This window comes from Branchiostoma belcheri, unplaced genomic scaffold (genome assembly GCF_001625305.1).
Source record: "Branchiostoma belcheri isolate BF01 breed outbred unplaced genomic scaffold, Haploidv18h27 scaffold3, whole genome shotgun sequence".
NCBI lineage: Eukaryota > Metazoa > Chordata > Leptocardii > Amphioxiformes > Branchiostomatidae > Branchiostoma > Branchiostoma belcheri.
Genome location: NW_017803909.1, coordinates 3,991,670 through 4,011,020, shown reverse-complemented (window position 1 = coordinate 4,011,020; position 19,351 = coordinate 3,991,670). Strand labels below are relative to the sequence as shown.

At 40.3% G+C, this 19,351-nt stretch overlaps 1 protein-coding gene across 3 annotated transcripts; it reads left to right on the top strand.

The window, feature by feature from the left end:
- Window positions 1-256: 256 nt before the first annotated feature.
- On the top strand, window positions 257-19,288 carry LOC109473717 (vitamin K-dependent gamma-carboxylase-like). Of its 3 annotated transcripts, XM_019773706.1 has the most exons (21): window positions 257-366; window positions 1,182-1,704; window positions 1,894-2,087; window positions 2,636-2,815; window positions 3,063-3,108; window positions 3,607-3,726; window positions 11,163-11,301; window positions 11,680-11,835; window positions 12,082-12,247; window positions 12,492-12,570; window positions 12,776-12,882; window positions 13,294-13,457; window positions 14,050-14,213; window positions 14,645-14,773; window positions 15,314-15,445; window positions 15,806-15,957; window positions 16,878-17,047; window positions 17,279-17,424; window positions 17,560-17,728; window positions 18,161-18,305; window positions 18,677-19,107. In XM_019773706.1, exons 2-21 carry the CDS (start codon window positions 1,330-1,332, stop codon window positions 18,837-18,839), a joined length of 3,096 nt encoding a protein of 1,031 aa, XP_019629265.1. In that variant the 5' UTR covers window positions 257-366; window positions 1,182-1,329; the 3' UTR covers window positions 18,840-19,107. The 3 variants fall into 3 exon arrangements, with proteins under 3 accessions (XP_019629265.1, XP_019629264.1, XP_019629263.1); XM_019773705.1 differs by lacking the exons at window positions 257-366; window positions 1,182-1,704; window positions 1,894-2,087; ... (1 more) ...; window positions 3,063-3,108; window positions 3,607-3,726 and adding an exon at window positions 10,037-10,068 and having other exon boundaries at window positions 11,098-11,301; window positions 17,560-17,725; window positions 18,677-19,288; XM_019773704.1 differs by lacking the exons at window positions 257-366; window positions 1,182-1,704; window positions 1,894-2,087; ... (1 more) ...; window positions 3,063-3,108; window positions 3,607-3,726 and adding an exon at window positions 10,037-10,068 and having other exon boundaries at window positions 11,098-11,301; window positions 18,677-19,288.
- The last annotated feature ends 63 nt before the right edge of the window (window positions 19,289-19,351 follow it).

The following is a 19,351-nucleotide window of genomic DNA, read 5'->3' as shown; positions in this document are numbered from 1 at the left end:
TTTCTCTGCCTAATACAATTTCAGAGCACCCCTATTTTAGTGCAGTCAATACAAAATTGTATAGTCCAAATCAAAGATACAACCCATTTTGAAAGAGGGGTGAACAGATATATCATTCAGTTCAATTTTATGAGTGATTATCATACAAGAAATTTATTAGCACATTTTATCTAGCTGTATTGTATTATCTTAGCAGACGGGTGTGGAACTCACAGGATCGGACATAGGAACACTGGATTATAGGACCCCATTTCATATAATCGACTATTCCAACTACGTCATAGCTTAGACGTCGACAAGAAAATGGCCGATCATCAAAACTAGCAGCAACTAGACGCTAACTAGAAGACATAAGATTATCTTCAGGTAAGATATAGGCCTCCTTCTCGAAATGACAGCACTTCTCGTGTATTTTGCGGTCCAATATATGGTCCCTATCAGTCCCAATATGGTTTGTATATCTAAAGAAAACATGGTTTCCACAACAAGCGCGGGCATAACGAAAAGAAATATACCCGCAGGCCTTTTGTTAGACAAATTGAAATTAGATAATACACCTCATTTCATAATATATAGAACGTGTATATTTAATTGCTAGATCCTAGTGTAAATGTAAGGAACTAAATTTGGTTACAGGAATTCAGAATACGTTTGTAGACCCACTATTTGGGGTTGTGATTTTGGTAGATGTTTGAAAACATTTTGTAACGTTACACGTAGAAACTAAGAAAGAAACCTAATTTCATTAGCCTGGGCTGGGTACCAGACCCCAGCGATTTAATAGAATAAATCTCTCAACGGTGTCTCACCCAACACGCCCCACAGTTAGCACACCTCCACTAGCGTGAGAGATAAATTAGATCCCGGGTGCCAACTCTGGGATCAGGTTATCTCCAAGCAGATCTTTCGGTGAGGGTAAGACAGTATCAAATTGGCCAGCCTGTATCTATTTGCTAGACAGTATCCATTTCTCCACCGATGGCTAATGAACACTTCTGGCCAATGGATTCTGCCTTGCCACAGTATGATCTGCTTAGAGATTAGGATCAGGGCTTGTGGCTTTCCCCCACTGAAGGGGGTGTTGGATCTTGTGGGGTCAGGCCCTTAGGCTACCTACATGTAATGATGCAAATAATTTTTCCCTTAACAACTTGTTTAACAACTTTCCCTTTCATCCACAGGGCACTGTTCTAACTTGGGATATGGGCAAATATAGGACTGAAGGAACATTCCAAAATCAATGACCAGCTCAAGAACCTGTCTGCTTGATCAACAAGGCTCTTCGTTATTTCTATAGTACATTTTGAACATCCATAACTTTATGTAAATATGATAAGGATGACTGTTAAGCTCTTCCTTACCATGATAGTGTTGGTACTGATAATGGTGGGTGCCATGTACCATTTCACACAATCTGGGAAGTCTCCAATTGCACGAAGTGCAGGGACAACAACATCCCCTGGTGAGGAAGAAGAAAATGACAGTCAGTTGTCGAGATGGTGGCGAAAGTTCCAAGGAGATGGTGAACCAGTACAGGTCAACAATAGCGCACCTGTGACGGCTTCGTCACTGCAGCCAACTTGTAAAAGAGTGTGGCAGAAGGGCCGGTCGTCGTGGTTTGATAGCAGGTTTGATGAGAACATCAGGCCTATCTGGTCACGAGCTAACATAGAGCTGCCTGCTGACGCCAGGAAATGGTGGATGGTAAGGATGTCTCTTTGTACTAGAAAGGTAATACATGTGCATGGAGGGCTGTTTTGCTGAGCAAACTTGTGAAAATTGCTTTTATTCAAGTAAAAGAGTGTTGTGGTGAAAAGAGTGTTGTGATGTGTTCTGTTCACAAGGTATATGACCATTTACAAATTCAATGACATACCCCATATTTTGCTGTAGACACTCCAGAGCAAAAAAGATGAGGACCCAGCCCCCCTCCTGAATGCGTTATTTGACATGGGAGCGCCGGATAAGGACCCATGGGCCACCCGTAACCTTACAGGGTGTCTCCGCTGTGCTGTGGTGGGGAACTCTGGGAACCTCAGGCAGTCCAACTATGGGGAAGAGATCGACAGATATGACTTGATCTTCAGGTCTGGTTGCAATTATTTAAAGCATGAGTATTGGGAACTTACATAAAGGGCTGGATACTACTAGATCTCACATAGTTATGTTTACCTTTGCAGAAGGAAAACATATTGTTTTTGCTCAGTTTCTTGTTCCGTTCCAAATGCGTAAGGTCAATGACCTGGAACAGATGTCTGTCACCATGGTAACTAGTATTTTAGTAGATCCCATGTAGTGTTTGATTAAATGATATAGCAAGGGACAGGTTACCATATACATTGTACTAGTGTGCATGCATGTGTTTGAGTAACAGAGTAGTACTTTGTAACACTAGACCATGTGAAGATAAACATTATGCATTATTAATTTGCTTTGCCAATGTTGCCTTTCTAGTATAGAATTTAATTGTATTTGTGTTCTGCTGTAACATATTTGCCAAACATGACGTATATCACATGATCAGCAGTAATACAGTATTGAATGGGAAAATGCTGCTCTAGCTTGGAGTAGATGAGGCAATTTGTAACAGTTGTTGATTGACAGTGGTCTAACCAAGAATATGTCTTTTTTACAGAATGAATGGGGCCCCAATTAAGGGCTGGGAAAAGGATGTTGGCTACAGAACCACCCACCATTTCATGTACCCAGAGAGTGCTGCAAACTTGCCAGATGACGTCAGCTTTGTGCTACTGAACTTCAAACCTCTAGATCTCAAATGGATGAGGACTGCACTGACGGATGGGTCCATTACTCGGTAAGGGGGTGAAATGGTCCTGAAATTTTAGAGGGACCCTCAAAACAATACATTAAAAGCCAGAATGACTCCTTGATTTATAAGGTCATTTCCTTGATTTCTTAATAAAATAGACCCTGCATCATCTTTCCCTGGCATGCATGTTTAATCATTGAGGTTATTACATTGTACTTCTGGTAATACATTCATTTGTTGCACCATTCCGACTCACCGCAAGACTTTTGACCATTCAATTCTCTTGTTTCAGGACATGGACACATGTAAAAGGTAGAATTCAGACGAACACATCAAAGGTCAGAAATGTTTTGTTTGCATTCTGTATACAGTGTATTCTTTTAAGATGTTGTATCTGCAACTAACTGTTTTAGTACAATTTGGAAGACAAGTCCAGAAAGAGCAAAGCTGACTTACATGTATATGTATTGTACTGTTATATGTACTTAACATTCCATAGTGTGACTGAAGAAGTACATGTAAGGTAAAGGTAAAGCAATCATCCTCATATTGAGGTGAAGGAGAATGCTTTTTAAATATTAATGGCTTGGTATAAAGCAGCTTGTACTTTCTGCCAAGGACAAGGTTCTTAAACATGCAGAACTTTGATGCTCTAGCCTCTTCCAGAAGGGAAAATGCAACTGTACATAGAATGAGCCTATATAGGGCTCAAATCCCAACCTCTGGGTCCACAAATAGTGTGGGCAGTAGTATTGCAGACCATCACGCTTTGTAATTGATATTCTATTGTAAAGAAAGTAGAAATCAACATTTCATCAAAATTTTACTTTTCACAGATTCTGGTGTACAATCCTGCTTTCTTCAAGTATGTACATGACAAGTGGACAGAGCATCATGGGAGATATTCCTCCACAGGCAGTTTGGTTGTCCTGTTTGCGATACACGTGTGTGATGAGGTAAGGAAAAACATTCAAGCAGGTGCAGTTGGATCATTTATTCCCTGATTGTGACACAGGTTCTTTTAAGGATGTTTTGATACACAATTTGTATAGGTTTGTGCATGCAGTCAATAATCTTTGTTATGTGCCACATGGGAAATAAGGAGGATTGTAACATACCTATTAATTTACACATCTTAACTGTTTTTCTTCAGTGGATTCATGTGATGGAAGAAGCATTGTCTGTGATGGCATTTTGATTAGGTTTTACAGCCAGCAGAGGACTAAAGCAGTAGCGTGAAAGTAACCCAAAGTAGAAAGACCTGATCACTCACACTCACTCACTCACTGTCCGGTTTATCGTTGATCAATGAAGATATGAGATATCTAGCAAGAACTGCAGGGAAGCTCACTTTTTCCCTTTCTTGGTTACATGTACGTGCACTCAACCTGCCACCTACTGATGTCTGGTGTACACAACACATACTTGGTACATGGGAGAGCTCTTTCTACATATTGCACATAACAGGCTACAATCCACAGGTTTCTTTTCTAGGCATGCAGTCGAACATTTTATTTGGAAACATAGCATTGATTCAGGTAGCCTTGTGGTGGGAGTTGGATCGTTTAATGCCTGTCACCTTTCTATGACTACAGACAAGGAAACATTTGACTGTTGCCCTTCCAATGTCCGTCTGTCTGTCTGTCTCCAGGTGAACGTGTATGGATATGGAGCAGATGTGAATGGCCACTGGAGTCATTACTATGATACTTCCCATGTAGAGGGCTCATATGTCCATCATACCAGTTTTGAAGCATCTCTCCTGGCCAGGTTGGGGTCAGAAGGGATAGTGACAGTACACAGAAGGGACCAACATGCCCACTAGACTGTTGCAAACCTCTGCTTGTGTGTAGGTTTGCTGTCCCACCTTCAAACTTTTGAGCGTGTGATGGTGGCTGCTTTCTACTCACTTGTTGACACCCATAGGGGTAGTTACATACTCACTCGGGACATAGGAGTTAAATTTTTGTGTTATGATTTATATTTCCCATCCTATATACATCTATATCATGTAACATTACATGGTCCCTACACTAAAGTAATCACTCACTCACTCATTAGTTACATAGTAGTTACATACTCACTCGGGACATAGGAGTTAAATTTTTGTGGTTATGATTTATATTTCCCATCCTATATACATCTATATCATGTAACGTTACATGGTCCCTACACTAAAGTAATCACTCACTCACTCACTCACTAACTCATTATCAGGTTTATTGTCTGCTATTTTCAATCTCATGGTAGTTGGGCGTGTTTGCATGCAGGTGTGTAGGGTTGATGGCAGCCTACCACGTGACTCTGTCATGTGGGTTTCCATTGTGTAGGTGGGGAGATGAGAGTGATGCCTATGGGAAATATATTGTTTTTGCTCATGTTGTGTTCTTCTCATTCTTTTTGTTCTTGTTATAGTTTAACCAACAGCCTTCCAGAAGGGGTGAAGGATTCCACTTTGCTTGTTTGCTTTGTTTTTATGCATATTTTGACTTTCTATGCCTTGATGAAATTAATAAAGCTATTACTAAATTGTAAGGAACAAATAGCCTTGTAAGGTCAGTACCATAACTTTTATACATATGATATAATACAAGTGGAATGGTCCACTGCAAAAATGTCTAGACATGCAGTTAGCTAACCATGCTACATATCTGTAAACATAGAGGGAAATATCCTGTATTTGTTCTATCTGTTACTTCAGGTGGACCTGTATGGTTATGGAGCTGACAAACATGGGAACTGGAACCACTACTGGACCACGTCCTACTCTGGAGCGGCCCACCGATCCACAGGGGTGCACGACTCGGAATTTGAACGACTGCTCCTGGACAAACTGCAGTCAGAAGGGATCATCAAAATGCACAGAGGCAATGCAGCTAACAAGTAAAGAGACACCCATGTGTGCTATAATCATGCTGCTGCTACTAGTACTAAGTACTAGTAGCTTTCCTGCACAGCTTTCCTGCAATCAGAATTATTCCACTTCTTCACATAGTAATCACTTGATTGTGTGGTTTCTTTAATGAGAACTATCGACACCATGTTTTGTCAGAACTGTATAATTAGATTCTTATTGTGTGTAATCTTGGTGCATATAACTATAATCAGACTAAGTCTTGTGATTTTAGCTTCTCAAGTAAATCCAGATGGTAGCCACTGAAGATAACTAGTTTTGTGTCGTGTGTCGCAGTGAAATCATTCAATGAAATGTTAAAATCACCAAGTATATTAATTGAATTACTTCTCAACTATTGCAGCTGTAAATTTTTGTTGTTCGTTCTGGGCAATCAATTTTTAATACGTAGGTTGTCTTAAAGAACCCTACAGTAGGTCACAGTATGTGTTGTACAATTTAACATTGCTTTCATGATTTTCATAGATTAGCTCGCAATGATTTGTATGAAATCAAGATCATTACGTGTGCAATGATGGCGTATCTACATATGTGCTAGCACATGACACCATGTATACTATACAAGGCAAATCAATGTACGAATGTAGTATCAAATTGAATGGGCATGGTGTTCACAACTACACGGAATAAAATGCACTTTCCAGCTTTGAGGGCAATGCACTTCTGGTAACAAATATGATCGCATTTTCGTAGCCTCCACCAGGCCTTCTTAAGGGGTTACGGATAGTAATTTGGCCAAAATAAGGTCAGCAATGGACCAGAAGAGTGAGCTACAAGAGGTAACATTTCCTGTAAATGGAAATCTATGGTGGCCAAAACCACCAAGTCAATTAATGTCCCCTAATTTGGCTACATGTACATTTTCAACCTGTGTTGCTAGTCTGGTGGGGACTTGTATTGCCCTTTGTCCACAAGTGATGTGTAGAGAGCAGGCTATCAGTGATTTGTACCACAACTATGACCACAGTGTAACAATTACTTGAAAGGGTTGACATTGCAAGTATCTATAGACATGCATGCAGCTTTGTTTGCAGTATAGAATACCAGAATGCCTCCAAATTGTAATATCTTACAACCCTTCTCTTGTCAACCACTTTTCTCAATGACATCAAGCCTGTAAAGATTCCATTTTGTTTTTGTGTTTTATAACATTTTTTTACCATTGTATTGATATTATATTGCATCAAGAAGATGAATGAATGCCAATAGGACAATGTATTCACAATCTGACAGTTATGTATTTACCGTATCTGCATCTGTAGCAAGTACTATCTACTGGTCTTATACTTAATGTACAGTGGGATCAAATAGAAGCTTTGTATTGTATCAAATGGCACAACTGTATAGTAGTTACAGCTATAAAAGTAGTGATGCCCTGCTTGTTGAGCCAAACTTCTCAGTAGATTTGGTGTACATGTCAAGATGATCATGACTGAAATTAAAGTTGATTCCCTCATGATTTACTGAGATTGATTCACTTTCAATTCTGCTGAATGATTTACATGGCCTGTCTCTTATCAAAATCTCACCTGTATACTCTGTTAAACCAAGGAGGTTGATTTTGAACCTACTTGGTTACACCAAGATGACTCTGCATACAACTGACCACTGTTTTATCTCTTGTTTCAGTTGACCAACATGAGTTTTGATGAGGCTGTGACTGAGGCTGGTGGCACAATTTGGAACAATTGACAGACTGCAAACATAAAAACGGGTTTAGTTTAGCATGTGAACATTGCTTCACAAGAGATACCACCCAAGAACACTTGTATGCTCAACACGTTTGTGACTCTCAATCGAGGCTGTTTTTTTTAATTTTTTTTATTTCTTCATTACAATTAATACATACATCACTTACAAAAGACACTCAATCGAGGCTGTTCTCACCCTTCCCTTAACCAACTACATTCCCGTATGAGTGGCAATTCTGAACCACATAGGGCCCAGATGTTGCACTAGACTGTCCCTCCACCTTGTACAGGGCCACACTCTACGTCTTCTCCCTTCCCGGGGTGTCCACTTAGTGCCTATTAGTCTTAGCGTCCACCTGTTGTCTTGTAGCCTCGCTATACATGTACATGTACCGCCCAGCGATGCTTGGCTGTGTTGACAGCAGCATTGACGTCACCTACACCTGTCTGGAGTCGAATCCAGGAGTTTCTTTGTGGCAGACGAATGTATATGTACATGTTTGGAAACAAATAGCAAGACAATAAAATTTGAACTTTATTAATTGTTCAATGTATGGCATCGTTACAGCAAAATGCTGCTTTAGTAAGGGAACGTTGCGTTAAATAACATTGCAAGGAGGAACCTTGGTCTACAACTAAGTTAACCAAATTTTATAAAACACGACACAAGATGTCCTCTCCCAGCAATTCTCTTCAAACCAGCACGTCGGCAGAACATACTGGGCCTGCGCGAAACATACATGTAGCACTTCAAATTGGCAGCACATCGCATATATGGTCGTATTCTCGTATATAAGGTTAACATTCCGACTGTGACTGTAGTTTCCAAGTGTTATGTCGGAAAAGATATGTCTGCAACAGGCAAAGTTCCGATGCAAACATCCAACGAAAATCGTGAAATTTTTTTTACGGGTTACAGGGTTTTTACGCAGGCACAGTACGTTCTACCGACGTGCTCTTCAAACCCCGGTGGGATTCATGGTCACTGGCTGATATATTCTAGTCAAGTAGCCCTAGTCACGCATACTGATTAGAATACATTTTACATCCATTATGCTTTCACATCAGATATGCATGATGTCATAGGTCGGATCCAATATACTAGGACAGGTACATGTTCTGTGTGCATAATAAAAAAGGTAGGTAAATGTGTCTTTATTAAAGAATGATTTGTGAGGTCGTGGTCGTAGGTAGGGTGTTTGACCTGAAATGGATCTTCTCCTTCTTTTGGTTTATATAATAGAGATTAGTCCCTGTTGAGTCATATGCATTGGAAGGACACTTTGCAGTAATATCTCCGGTGTGTATCTGAATGCCTCAGGCTTCAGTTAGGGACGTCTCTCTGGCGTTGAATGCAGCTGCAGGTAACGTTTTTTAGGAGATCCACTGATTCTCATATTGTGTCAGTTTACTGTGGGTAACAGTATTCCTCATGTTCAGTGATGTTCCTGATGTACAGATATCGCCAGAACAGATACTGTTTCAGGTCAATTCGGTATTCATTCAACCGTTGAAGTATTATTCGGATCTTCCGTGCGTGGCGACAATTGTGAGAAAATTTAAAGGTGACGATTTGTGCCACATGCGACAAGACTTGTCCCACCCAGCGGCTCGATGCTAACGCCGCACCAACCATGCTCTTAAGCTGCATACCATCGCGAGTAAGAACAACTATTACAGGCTTTCGTTCTTCCCTCGTACCATCCAGGAGTGGAACTGAAGGAGGGGACACTAAGGAACGTAAATAACTGAATCTGTGTGTGTAAAAGACAAGACAGTGCATTTAGTGTGTTAGTAGGACACATATATACATATGTACAAGACGTATAGGGGCGACTCAATGCAGCGGGGACGTCCTCGCCAGTCCAGTTTTGAACTGGGCGAGGGACCCCGCCTCCGCCACACCAGTTGTAACTTGTATTCGTGAAGCCTCACAACTTAGTCTGCTCTGCATCAAGAATCCTGCAAAGTTGTAAAAACTGATTAAAAGTGCCCTGACTAATATATAATTCTCATATCGGAATGTTCCTCGTACTTTTTCAGTCGTCTCACTGCATTTTGTGTACAAGTCATTTTGGTGTCACGAAGATAATGGTATAACTGAAGAGCTGAAATTAATTTTGAATAATAAAGTTGATTTTCTCTTCACTTTCTGAGATTTATATGGCCTGTCTGTTGTCACATGTACGTAACGTTATATCGCTGAACTATCGCTTATCTGCATATCAAGTTGCAATTTCAATCTACAGACAAAGAATCAAGAATTGTTTTAACATTCGAGTAAGAATTGAGCAATATTCCGTCGTTATATGTCGATAGAAAATGCGGAAAACACCAGGCCACCTCTATGTATTCACTGACATCTAAAATTGAATCCAAGCAAGACATGAATTTACGAAATAATATAACATGTTACATGTGACCACGGAGATCGATTGGGACACCTGTTAACTGGGGTCTTTTTTTTATTCCAACATATAATCTTTTGAGTTTACACATCGCCAAAATGTAGCTATGGTACATTTTATATTTGAATGCTGAATGTCTGGTGTATCTCGTTGACGAGCGCTGCACGTTCAGCGTCTCTTTCTTTCTTTCTCACACATCACATGGAACAAAGCCAAAACTTTTGCGAAGTTTATTTTCACGCACGGCATCCTGGGTAAAAATGGCGGCCCCAGACAGGAAGGGAGGTACGTGTCGTTCTAGTTCTGTTCCGCATTTTGTCGTGTTCTTGACCAGTAGATGTTTCCCTTTCACAAGGTATCGTAAGCCGAAAGTAGGTTAGAATATAGAGGGGTCGATACGGTGTTCACAACACGGTTTACAGCTAAATTGCCCTTGGAATGTCGAATTTTGTAACAACTTCACCCATTCGAACAAGCTGAAAGAGGGAGGGGGGCACAAAAGTTACTACCGGGTAGTAGTCAACGTTTCCGTGGTACCAAGGAGGTTTATGGTGGTACCATATTTTTTGGTGCTCATGTATTTCAAAGGTACCTAGCATGCACTTTGAAGGTACCTAGCAGGCACTTATAAGATTAAACAGATAGAGATGACATTGTGTAGTGAGCTAAACCAGTTTATGGCTCATTACAACCTGTAACGTATCACACGTGTAAATGTACACAGGTTACTACGTAACTTACATAAAAAATTTATGACCTGCCACACCTAACCTTTGTGGGTCTGACTCCAAGCAATTTGTATAATCGACATGCCACCCCCTCCCATGTCTATATTTGTTCAGTTTATACCTCTTATCAGCATGCAGTTATGTAGGTGCCAGACTTAAGTGATCTAAGTACCTAAATGTTGTTTGTTGTGGACATAAAGCCACTTGTAATAAGAGTTGCATTTTACGTCTCTCTCACTGCATGCTACAGTTCTGCACAGAGTTGGAACAACAAGAATAATAGGACACTATCTATAGAAGGACAGTGTAATTGGAGCCTTGCTCTCAATTCCCAAGGGGACTATCAATGAACTTCATCTTTGGGGAACATAATCACCCCCCCCCCTCAGTGTATCAGCCAGGGGGGTAGGTTTTCCTCAACTCTCTTCTTCTGTATCCCAGAACATACCCACCCCTCCCTCTCCAACTCATTATCTGGATTAGGTTTGGTAATTTTTATTGTGCTTTAACTTAGTTTAAATATGATATTTATTATGAAGATGTAACAGCATTCCTTAGTAGTTTTCACAAACAGTATATTCATCAGTGCGACACAGGAAAAAAGGCCCCCCTCAGGATGGCAGTGGTGACTTTGTCCAGCCGCCACCCCAGAAGGCCGTTACCAAGGAAACCAGGTTCAAGAGGTTGTTTGGCTTTGACCTTGAGGAGCTGCAGTCATGGTCAGGGTTTGTCCAGCTGCTCAATCGGCCGGCCGACCCAGCAAACCTGGGGGTGCTCCGTTTTCTCTTTGGTAAGATAACTGTATGACCTAACTAGACTTCATACCTCCATGACATGTTTAGTGCTTTCGTAAAACTTATGCATGGTGATGACCACCTGTATATGGCTTACATTTACAATCTTGCTCATTAGCAACATTTGACCAAATATTGAAAAAGCTAAATCTTTCATTGCCAGTCAAGTGAAAGCAAGATTTTAAAAAGATTTACTTGCTTTTGGTGATGGTCAAGCAATGACATGAAGGTTTTGCTTCAAGGACTATTTTTCTAATATATCAATATTCATATACGTACATAACAAAAAATTAAAAAAGCACTACTATTTAACCATTTAGTGTACGTTGTAGTATGTTACATGTATCTTTTTTTTTCTTTATCCCACTTCTCAGGGTTTCTGATGGTGCTGGACATCATGCAGGAACGCGGCATGTCCAACTTGGACGTGCGGTTTGGGGACATAGACATGTGCTTCTTCCCTCTTTTCAACTTCCTCCAGCCACCCTACATAGACTGGCTCTACATCGTTTATCTGGTCATGTTGATAGGTAAACATACAAGTTCATTTCTTCAAGTGTAAGCTGTATTATATATACATTTATGTAAGATAAGAACACCTAGCTATAGGTTGTTGCAAAAATTATTTTATTGTCCAAGGATGTTTAAATGCAGATGATAGTTTGAATTTACAGATAATTCAGTACAGGAGCTATATTTCTAGACTCAAATACATGTATGTTGGTCTTGTGTCCATATGGTTCAATAGGTATCTCACCGGAGTTTTATTCCTACAGGTGCATTAGGTATCATGCTGGGGTTTTGTTTCCGTCTCAGCTGCCTGTGTTTTCTGGGGCCATACTGGTTCATCTTCTTCTTGGACAAGACAGCGTGGAACAACCACTCCTACTTGTATGGACTCACCTCATTCCTTCTGCTGATGTCAGATGCAAACAGATACTGGTAAATGATAGAGACTCTTTTTCTATAACAGCTTATGGCACCAAATTGTTTTTAAAGAGAGGAAAGAAAGAGTCCCGTGAATGACATGACAAAATATTTCATAGAAGCTAAGTTACAAATGTACATTTGCACTCTGCTTTTGCAGTACAAAACACAAGTCTGAAGTTGATTCACATTAAAGGGACTTGGGGATGCCATTTTTGAAACTAAAATCTAGAGTTCACCATCATTTGTCCTTTTTCAGGTCAATTGATGGTTTATTGAACAAAAAGCTGCGGAACTCCCATGTGCCTTTATGGAACTACACACTACTACGCTTCCAGGTACCAGCTAGCTTTCCCACAACAGTCATATCATTGAATGACATGGCCTGTTGTGTGTGTATTGGAAAAACTTTGATATGACTTGTATGAATATGAGGGAATTTGGAGTTCACAATTTGATGTTAGATGAATGATTTGGAAAAGGACACTAAGTCTTGACTTATTGGAGTATTGACTGTAAATATCTTCATCACTTTTTGTCTAGATCTTCATCGTCTATTTCATCGCTGGACTGAAGAAGTTGGATGAAGACTGGGTGACCGGACACTCCATGACCAAACTCTCCAAACACTGGGTCTTCTCACCTTTCACGTTAGTGCTCTTTACATGTAATGTGGTCTTTCCACATGAACACACACATACGCATGTTGATAGGTACACACACACTCACACATACCGGTACATGTACACACATATGCAGCTGCACGTATGCACACACACACACACACACACACACACAAAGAATCTTACTATATAGTACAAAGCAGTATTTCTATCTTTGTCATCAAGGAAATATAATATAAATGAAAATCTATGTAAATTGTTGCTGCATGTTTCAAAAAGAGAGGAGATCTTGTAGATAGAGGCATAACACAGTAATGTAGCACTTTTTTCTCCTACCCTTGTACTACGGGTAGTACAATGTATCTAAGTTATCTAACCTAGTGCATTTGGCCCATGTATGTGAACATGCAATATTGTCATTGTCATCTCTGACTGCAGGCTGTTTTTGTCGGAGGAGTTTGTGAGCTATTGGATGGTTCACATGGGAGGCCTGATCATTGATCTGACCATGGGATACCTGCTGTTCTTTGACTTCACCAGACCAATAGGCTTCTTCTTTGGAGGATCCTTTCATGCCATGAACTCACAGCTCTTCCACATAGGTGACTTCCCTTGCCTAGTATCATAATTATGATTGTTGAAATTTGGTTAATATTGTGTCACTGATAAAATATTTCTAGAGAAACGAAGATCTTGTGCTCTGCGCTGAGACTTGGCACCAATTTGATTTGTTGGTTCTCGGATTTTTTCAGAAAAAATATGAAGAAAATAAAAACAGACCAAGGCATCCTATGATAGCCCCAAATGGCATGGTAGGAGCCATGAAGTCAACATACCAGGCTAGTTTGTAATCCAAATGTTACATTTCAAACCTTTAATCAAACCAATGCATTGATAGATGGAAAAATTGTAACACTCTGAAAAGAAGGGACCTCCTTTAACTGTTGGGACCAAATTATGAGCATTTTGGAGTTGATTCTGAGCCTGAAATGTTTTTTTTTTTCAAATCAGAAAAAAATGAAGCAGGCGAATCTGTGAACCAACAGATTGAATTGGTGTGGCCTGATGGAATTTTAAAATTTTAAATGAAGCATCATCTACCTTAAATTGTTAGTGAGTGGTAGATGCTTCAGCAATCAATATAGGTCTTAAAAGCTACAGTACTAACCAGAATTCATTATGCCCTATCCTCAGGCATGTTCTCCTACACCATGTTGGCCACCCTGCCCTTGTTCTCCTCCCAGGACTGGCCTAAAAGACTGGTACACAAATGTCCAGACAGGATCAAGGTTGTCCTGCCACTGGACACTCCTGCACAGGACAGCAGGAGGTGTCTCTATACTAGGGACTTGAAAGAGGTGAACATATTTCATGTGGACAGTCGATGGGGTCAGATGCTGTGTGGGATTGTATAGCTTACAGTTACACCCAACTATAAGACTTATAATACAAAATGAGAAAACTGCCTGATATACTAGTAGTACTGTGTTTTCCCATTATTCATCCTTTGCTGAAAGCTGCACTGTAACAGTAGTACAACTTTGGAAAGTTGTAATTTCATATTGGCACGCCAGTAGTAGGCCTCATCACTGATAGCATAATGTTGTTCATGTTACAAAATCAATTATTGGTAGAGTCAGTTATGCAGAAATTATTCAGTTGCAGGGTTGGTGATAGTGAAGAGGATGAATAGCTGAACAAAATGAAATGGATGAGTGACTGTGAGATTTCCTTCTTAGAAAACTTACCAGTTTTCTTACCAGTTTTCTTGGCTCTACTTCTTCTAAAGGATCCACAGGCCAAGACGGGGAAACAGAAGAAGCCACCGACGAGACTGATCCACCACCTGTCTGCTGTGTTTGTGCTGCTGTACATGTCAGAACAGCTGTTCCTGCCATACTCACACTTCATCACACAGGTTTGCTCATACCGTATAACACTTCATAAGGATAGGAGTGATAAAATTGCCTAATGAACAAATCCAAGGGAAATTGGAAAATGTTGTTGCTTTCTGTTTCTATTCATGAGGAAAGAGATCCAGTTGTTCTGCTATCTGCTCTGTATGGCATCAGACAACCTAGCAGCCATGTGCGCCAAAAAACAGTTACTCTTAAGCAACTGGATATGATGTTGGAAGTGGTCAGACGTTTCAGGTAGCATCCACTACCTTTTGCTTATGTCAGTGACACTAGAGAGTTGTCAGAGAAGCAGGTTTATAAGTACAAACTATTGATTGATATGCAAATAAGTGAAGACAAATACCTTATAAACCTGCCTTTCTGACAACTCTCCAGTGTCAATGATGGGCGGTATTGGATGCTAGATTCCTGAAATGTCTGACTGTTTCCAAAATCATATCCAGTTGCTTTAGTAACCATTTTTTGGCGTATCTTATTACCTGGATGTCTAACTTTCACTGAAGTAGCAGCCATGTGACTGAACTTGTTTCCCACTGCAGGGTTACAACTCGTGGACACAGGGACTGTATGGGTACTCCTGGGACATGATGGTCCACACCTGGTCAGTCCAACACATAAAGGTCAAGTATGTAGATGCAGCCACAGGAGAACATGGCTACCTTAGGCCTGGGGTGAGTACAGTTTTTGTACTTTGTACCACAAAATTTTTTCAGAATACTTTCAAAGCCTTATTTCATATACAGTGTTTCTATGCACTACATATCACTACTGCTGGCTTTGATATTTTGAGAGAGATCCACAACATCTGTAAATAGCTGCATTGTTACAGTAACACCTACATGTAGCTCCAGTGCACAGTGAACCAGTCATTATAGCCCTGATGAAGGTGATAGATGGTCACCGAAACATTGGCTCATGTGAAACGAATGGTTGTGAATAAAAGAACTTTACTCTTTGAGGTCCACAACAGTTCTGCACAAAGGAAAATGAGCCAAACAGTTTGTATTGAATGTTGTTGCTGTCTGTACCAGGTGTTTACAGCGTCTAGCCGTTGGAGCAGCCACCCTGACATGCTGAAGCAATACGCCACCTGTCTGCAGCAGAGACTACAGGAACACAACATCTCCCAGCCACAGTTCTACTTCGACATCTGGAAGTCCATGAACAATAGGTTCCAGCAGAGGTCAGTTCTGGTGCCAGGAACAGTGTGAAATAAAAGTGTCTATATATATATGTATAGTCAATGAGACTCTCAAATCTTACATCTTTCATTGCTATTATGAAGCAGTTTACACTGTAATTTTCAACACAAGAGATTGGATGACCCAATTTTTTGACTGTACAACTCCAGTCTTTGTCAAGGAATGAGCAATCCACCGCCTCCGTGATGTCACATTATGCAGGTGACATATGTGACTCAGTGAGCAGTGGATCGTAATTATATAAATAATAAGTTGCAGAAAGTCTGTGCTTTGTTGAGGGAAGGTTGTAGTGTCTGGATGTAGATGGCCTTTTTCATTGCTACCTGAATTTCTTTAACATCTTCGAATGAAAGCTCATCTGTGTTGGTAGAATCCATAGTTAAAGAGTTTGACTTGTTCCAACACAAGAAGGAAACTCACCATAAATTTCGGCTGATCCCGTCAACCTTCGTCAGATTTGTGATGCAGTCGCTGACTTTCCGGAAGTCGGAAACGTGATGACGTCAGGAGTGCATCAAAAGTGGCGGGAAGACGGTATCTCCCACCATCACGGTTCAGAGAGGGTTGGTGGGCCCTGATGTAAACTGCCTCCTTCACGCCTCTCACAAAGTAATCCTGCTCCGTATCTAGAATGCGCACCTTGTCCAAAGTAACTGTATGTCCGGGGGACAAATCTGACGAAGGTTGACGGGATCAGCCGAAAATTTATGGTGAGTTTCCTTCTTGTGTTGGAACAAGTCAAATTCTTTAACATCTGTTATGCAATACCAAAGTTTGTGGACAAAATAACATCACAGCAGTACATAGAATTACAGTTAAAATATTTGTATGGCAGTGAGTAATTGAATATATCAATGTGCTTATTATGTTTGACTCTGCTCCTTCCCCCCTTTCCCCCCAGGATGGTTGATCCCCGTGTGGACATCGTGACGGCTGATTGGTCACCGTTCAGCCCCTCCTCCTGGATGATGCCACTATTGGTCGACCTCACACCATGGAGGGAAAAGTTTCAGGAGATCGAGGAAACAATGGCGAATGAAACAGAAGTGGTCTTTGTGGCAGACTTTCCTGGTATGTACAGCTGTACATGTATTGTTGTCAGGTATCCTAATAGTAAGTTTGGTAGTCTTATGTACAGTCTTTATGAAGTAGCACTGGCTTTTCTTTACATAATGTTCTAGCTACATTTGTATACTAAGTCTATACTAAGAACAGCCTACAAAGTATATACATCTACATGTATGACAACAAACTTTGGTAGGTCAACTTTGGTCCCAGCTGACTTTCCCTTGCCCGCTGCAGGTCTTGAGCTGGAAAACTACATCAATGAGGACTTTGATAACGTCTCCCTGACTGTTCTGTTTGGAGAGGTCAGGGTGGAGTTCAAGGGCAAGGAGAACAACGAGAGTCTGAAGAACGTCACCTTGAAGAAAGATGACAAACTGGAGGTCAGATGAATATCTATGATGAAGAACTTATAACATACTTGTAATTTCTACACCGTGACACATTATTAGGGTGCTCTGTATCATGATTTCAGATACACATGTACAATGTACAAACCCAATGTTTTGTTGTCATAGATTCCCTCTGGAGAGTTTCACAATGTCCTGACCACGTCAGAATCTCCCTCCTGCTACTTCTACATCTCCACCAACCAGACGGAGGTGGAGTTCAACAAGAACATGGCTGAATATCTGGAGAGACAAAATACATCTTCCTCCAGCACAGATGAGAACACTGGAACAGGTAGTATGTATGTTCTAACAGATTGTAACCAGATAGCAAAATGTGACACAAATTATAGATGTTCAGTTGTGCAAATCGCTTAGACATGCACTTGTTTGTGCTCGAAGTATTTTTATGTTTAAAAGGAAAACATCTTGTTTTTGCTACATTTCCTTCTCCTCTTCTTCTCCAATCACTGACTTCTGACATTATCAATGACCTTATTCGTTGACGTCTCTCACTATGGTAACTGGTGTTGGGTTAAATGTTGCAATTTTATAGTAGGAGGGATTTAGACTCCTGTCTGACCATATATTATATATGAATGTATTTGAGTAAGAATTAACACACAGACCATAACACTTATGAAAAGGTAAACATGATGCATTTGCTTTGCAAATGTTAACTTTCTAGTTTAATCATCATTTGCTTGTCTTGTTTTTCCCTGTCCTGCAGTCAATGAGAGCTCAGACGACCCTCTGATACAGAAATACCAAAAAATTGCAGAGAGAAAAAAGAGGAGGGAGCGATGGAACACCCTGTCTCAGCTGGACTACTTTAAGGTGTGGGGATTCCAGAAGTACTTCATCTTCAGACGCAGGTAAGACAAGAATATGGTCACGTAAGATGTGAAATAAATGAGATGCTTGACTGATTTGATTTGAACAGAGATTATATTTTATGCAACTTACATGTATCATATCTTGCTTGAGCTTTCAAATCAGAAGTGCTGTTGTTTTCACACGGATAGGTTGCAACTTAGTCAGTTTGCTGCAACTTAAATGGTAAAAATATGCCATTGGTGTTGTCAGAAAATTGAGGAATATTATTGATTCAGAATGATTATGCTTCACATCTGAAGGTACATTTTCCTAAAAGTAAAAAAGTGGTCTTAGGGTATGAAGAGAAGCAGAAACAGCAATATTTGAATGGATTAATATTGATGTTTAATCTTAATGACGTACCCTATAGTTTGCTGATGGGTGGGCTGGCTGTGCGCAATGTTGTATTTGGGACTCCAGACGTGGAACAGTTGGCAAAGGACATACACTGGGCCACAGGACACTTCAACCCTGAAACTTACCTGGACCAACTTGCAGGAGTTGAAATGGTTGACAATCCTGACAATCCGTAATACCGGTATCCTGTACTACCGGTAATTAAATATGCATACTCCAAGGTGTATGGCCAAAATGAGTTCCTACATTTTATTATCACCCGTTAGGAACAGTTTAATGATGGTTGGAGCTGGTCTATATTTTCATCTATGCTAAAAGAGGCAAAGTTACAACTATTACTAATTTAATTTTAGTCTCAAGTTTAATGATCATTAGGCACATGCAGTGTTTAGGCTTATCCATTTGAACGTGGAACATTTAACAAGCAATACATTGCTGTAGATATATTCTATTAAGATACTCTAGACTTCAAAGTTATTTATATTTGTTAGGTATGTAGTGCATTGTAAAGCATATCAGTCCAGGCTGCTATGATGGGATGTTGCTTAGTACAAGATGAAGAAAGACTGAGAAAGCTTTCTGCAAACAAATGGCCCTCTTTGACCCAAGGGGCAGTTTTACTTCCTATTTAGTTTGCTGAAGGAGGTATCTATGGACCATATTGGTGCTTTGGAAGGAAGGTTATAAT